We start from the raw sequence: 4,940 nt of genomic DNA, 5'->3' as shown, positions 1-4,940 counted from the left end.
TCTCCAATGCAGGAAAGTGAAAAGTGAAAGTGAAGTTGCTCAGTTGTGTCCGACCCTCAGTGACCCCATGGACTGCAGCCTTCCAGGCTCCTCCATCCATGGGATTTTCCAGGCAAGAGTACTGGAGTGGGGTGCCATTGCCTTCTCTGGACCCTCACCATTATCTCCATGTAAAGATCCTTTGCTACTGATGGAAATATCCCTCTGCCTTTTGTTTTTTTGAACTTCTAATTTTATATTGGAGTATATCCAATAACAATGTTCTGATGGTTTCAGGTGTACAGCAGAGTGACTCGGCCATAAATATACATGTATCCATTCTCCCCCAAACTCCTCTCCCATCCAGGCTGCCGCATAACATTGATCCATGTGCTGCAGTAGGTTCTTGTTGGTTATCCCTCTTAAATTTAGCAGTGTGTACATGTTGATCCCCAACTCCCTAACTATCCCTCCCCTTCTAGTAACCATAAATCCATTCTCTAAGTCTGTGAGTCTGTTTCTGTTTGTAAATAAGTTTGTTTGTATCATTTCTTCCTAGATTCCTCATGTAAGGGATATCATATGATATTTCTCTCTGACTGACTTCACTAAGTATGACAGTCTCTAGGTCCATCTAAGTTACTGCAGCTGGCATTATTTCATCCTTTTTAATGGCTAAATAATATTCTATTAATATGTATATTAATGGAATATTAATATATGTACCACACCCAAAGAAGATGTACCACATCTTCTTTATCCCTTCATATGTTGATAGACATTTAGGTTACTTCCGTGTCTTGGCTATCGTAAACAGTGCTGCAGTGAATACTGAGGTGCGTGTATCCTTTCAGATCATGTTCTTCTCTGGATATATGCCCAGGAGTGGGATTATCCTTCTGTGTTTTAGAAACAGTACACTCTCATAGAGCCCTTGCCTACATCACGCCACTAGAAAAATCCATGGCTTGATGATATTCACCCAATGGGAAATCAGGTTTTTTTAAATTTCTTTCTCCTTTCCTCTGTTCTCTGCAAGGGTGTTTGTGTTTTGTTGAAGAAGATAGCATCTCAAAGGCCTTTCTCTGGCCTTGAAGACCACGTGCACAAGAAGACCAGATTTGACTATAGAATAAAGAGCTAGTAGAAATGGAGAGCCTTGCTATACTGTATCTTTCATTCTGTGAGGTTCCTGTCTGCAAGTCAAATCTTGGTCATTGCAGCTAGTGGCAGAACCTGAGAAATAAGAAAGACTTTTTAAGAAGATAAAAAGGTAATAGCTCTTTCTCCTTGGATATTAAGAAAAGAAAAGTTACAAAGCTAATAAAATTTGAAACCTTGCCCAATTTATGCTTGATAAATACTTTAAAAATGTTTTCATATATAAGATAAAAATAATCCTACAAGCAAATAATTTTTTTCCCTTTCTTTTCTCTTCTATAGGCTTTTCCTCCAGATGCCATCACTGTATTTTTATACTGCAGTTCAGTGACCATATTCTTCACAGTAATCAAATTGGTCAGTTATCGCCTACACCTCATGTTTGATAAAGGAGAAGTGATCCAGCAAAGACCCTCTGGAAAGAAAGAAAAGCCACGTAAAGACAAAGAGGCCAACGGTGACCATATAACTAATCACAGAAATCCAAGGTAACATTTCTAATTAATGCATCAGTTTATAATTTAAATGTTTTCATCTTGATTAAAATAATTTCGCTCATTTGTTTGGTGTTTATGAAAATATGCCAGGAGAGTCAGACACAAATATGTACATTTTTCTTATATTTACATATACACTTAGGCATAAAAATTGTTGATGATCCAGATGGTTTAATTGACTGTTTAATGTGACCTTATACCATGCTGTGAAATTCATTTGCATTAGGCTTAGCATAACAAAATATTTTACTTTCGTCTTTCTATCTCATCATTTAAATGCTTAGCACATGCAAGTATTTTCAGGAAATTTGTGTTTGTTGATTTAAAAGTAATACATTGTGTAGAACTAAAATATTAAAGATAATTCTCATGTGGTCATTTGTCACTATTCTGGGTCTTATTTCTGATAGTTCTTTAAGGGAGCATGTCTTATTTTAAAGTAATGTTTATTAGCTTTTAAAAGTAAAGTTTGTATACCATGATTTTTCCTTTCTGTTTGTATGTGTATTTATGGACATATAGTTGATTTACAATGTTATATTAGTTTCCGGTGTACAGCAAGTGATTCTTTTTCAGGTTCTTTTCCCATATAGGTTATTACAAAATATCAACTTGAGTTCCTTATGTTATACCGTAGGATCTTGTTTATTTATTTTATATATAGTAGTGTGTATATTGGAGAAGGCAATGGCACCCCACTCCAGTACTCCTGCCTGGAAAATCCCATGGGTGGAGGAGCCTGGTGGGCTGCAGTCCATGGGGTTGCTGAGGGTCGGACACGACTGAGAGACTTCCCTTTCACTTTTCACTTTCATGCATTGGAGAAGGAAATGGCAACCCACTCCAGTGTTCTTGCCTGGAGAATCCCAGGGACGGGGGAGCCTGGTGGGCTGCCGTCTATGGGGTCGCACAGAGTCGGACACGACTGAAGTGACTTAGCAGCAGCAGCAGTGTGTATATGTTAATCCCAAATTCCTAATTTATTCATCCCTCTCCTTTTCCCCTTTGATAGCTATAAGTTTGTTTTCTATGTCTGGGAGTCTGTTTCTGTTTTGTAAATAAATTCATTTGTGTCATATTTTATATTCCACATATAAGTGATGTCATATGGTATTTGTCTCTCTCTTTCTCACTTACTTCCCTTAGTATGATAATCTCTAGGTCTGCCAATGTTGCTCCAAATGGCATTATTTTATTCTTTTTTTATGGCCAGAAAGTGAAAGTGAAGTCTCTCAGTCGTGTCCCACTCTTTGTGACCCCATGGACACCAGGCTCCTCTGTCCATGGGATTTTCTAGGCAAGAGTACTGGAGTGGGTTGCCATTTCCTTCTCCAGGGAATCTTCCTGACCCAGGGATCAAACCCAGGTCTCCCACATTGTAGACAGACGCTTTACCGACTGAGCCACCAGGGAAGTCTGAGTACTATTCAATTGTGTATACCATGGATTTGACAAAGTGGAAACAAGGAAAACAATTGTTTAGGGACTAAGGCCGAAAGAGCCATACTTCTATTTTATAATATCACTACCCCTGTGTTTCTCATGCTGGGTTAGCAATAATGGACAGACTAACAGCGGCAAAAAAGAAGCCGATCGATCCCTCTCCACACCTCCTCTCCACGGCAGCTCCGGAGGACAGAGCATAAACTCTCATCACTCTTCTGGGCTCCTGGTCAGTGGTCTGTTTTCTCTTTCACTCTCTTCATGCTGCTGTTTTGTTGATTCCGGAAGTGTGCAATGGCGGTGGCTGCGGTTTACACGTGCTGGTTGTCAATACTTGTCTTTGGGTAGCAGTGACCTGAGGGGTGCCCTTGGGCCATGAGATAAACACCTAATCACATGCTGCAAGCACACCCATCAGCCTCTTCTGCAGTCCGCCCACCCTGCTGGGACTGCAGGTGACCAGACCCCATAAACACCTCTGCACTGCCCTTCCCTGGGCCTGTCTGTCGTCCATCTCAGTCACTGTATTTTCAGTGCCTTTCCCTGGAGTCCAGTCCTTCACTCCACGTGAAATCACACTTAAATCACCATTTTTTTTCCCCTCTAGATTCACTTTCTTGGACTCTCTTCCTTACAGTATAAAGTAGCACATTATTTGTCTCCTTACTTTTTTAATTATCAAACTCCCTTTGATCACAGCACTGGGTTCTTGGGTGGATGTCTGTACCAGACACTAAATTCTCCCCATTTGTCTCATACATGTAGTGTCCAGTATAGTGGACACTATATTGTCTCTTCCCACCTGCCATTTAGAAAGACAGTGGTTGTTGTTCTGTGTCTGCTGACTGCCTGGAAGTGAGCAAGGGAGCTGAGTCACTGATTGATTTTTGTTCTTTCATTTATCTAGGACCTGCCAGCACAGGAAACAGTGGAAGATCTCAAAGGTAGAGTGCTTATTCTCATTATTTAATATTTTATCACAGCATTATTCTCAGTGAAACACAAATTCGTTTTTATAAAGCTGAATGCCAATGAAGTCATTAAGATTTAGAACTGTACCTAAGACTGTATATTTATATTTTACCTTCATTTCTTTAACTCTTCATTTTAATTATTTATCAGAATCTGTATATCATGTCTGTGTTCAGACTGTGATTTTGTATTGATCGTATTTCATTGTCCTTTCTCCAATCTATGCCTCTTTCCATAAGGCTCATAATAGCTGATATACAATAGGTAAATTCATCATCAACGCACATACTTGCTTTTTTTTTTTTCAATTTTTTGGCTGTACCTCCTGGCATGTGGGAGTCTTAGTTCTCCTACCTGGGATTGAACTCTTGCCCTTTGCATTGGAAGGGTGGATTCTTAACCACTTAACAACATTGTGTTCTGTGTCTTTGCATTTCTCTCCATTTACAAATTTTGTTTCTGGGATTTTCTTTTAATCCTCCCACCCCAAATATTTATTTTACTTTTTTGCTAAGATTTTATTTTATTGATTTTTGACTGCCTTCAGAAGCCCTGTGTACATGCGAAGTCACCCCAGTCATTCTTGTCTCTTTGCCTGCCAAACTCCTCTGTCCATGGGATTCTCCAGGCAAAAATCGTGGAGTGGGTTGCCATTCCCTTCTCCAGGGGATCTTCCTGGCCCAGGGATTGAACCCACGTCTCTTACGTCTCCTGCATTAGCAGGCAGGTTCTTCACCATTAGCACCACTGAGAAGCAGGACTTAGAAGACTTAGAAAAGAACTTCTGGAGGCCTGAATGAACCTCTTCCTTTCTCTGCATTGAACAACTTCTGCTGAGGTCACATTATAAAATCCAAGCTGCTTTGGCTTGTCAAGTGCTACAGTGGA

General features: G+C 40.0%; 1 protein-coding gene across 1 annotated transcript in view; it reads left to right on the top strand.

Moving 5' to 3' along the window:
* Nucleotides 1–4,940, top strand: part of LOC104984187 (pecanex-like protein 2) — a gene marked incomplete at its 3' end in the record, with an annotated part of 136,663 nt that overhangs the window by 26,015 nt on the left and 105,708 nt on the right. The window contains exons 3-5 of the mRNA XM_010833832.1: nucleotides 1,423–1,628; nucleotides 3,192–3,309; nucleotides 3,988–4,024. Coding sequence (XP_010832134.1) covers nucleotides 1,423–1,628; nucleotides 3,192–3,309; nucleotides 3,988–4,024 — 361 coding nt within the window. The remainder of the gene's footprint in view (nucleotides 1–1,422; nucleotides 1,629–3,191; nucleotides 3,310–3,987; nucleotides 4,025–4,940) is intronic.

This window comes from Bison bison, unplaced genomic scaffold, assembly GCF_000754665.1.
Source record: "Bison bison bison isolate TAMUID 2011002044 unplaced genomic scaffold, Bison_UMD1.0 scf7180017863937, whole genome shotgun sequence".
In the NCBI taxonomy this organism is placed as follows: Eukaryota; Metazoa; Chordata; class Mammalia; order Artiodactyla; family Bovidae; genus Bison; species Bison bison.
This window is presented reverse-complemented; position numbering and strand designations above follow the sequence as displayed.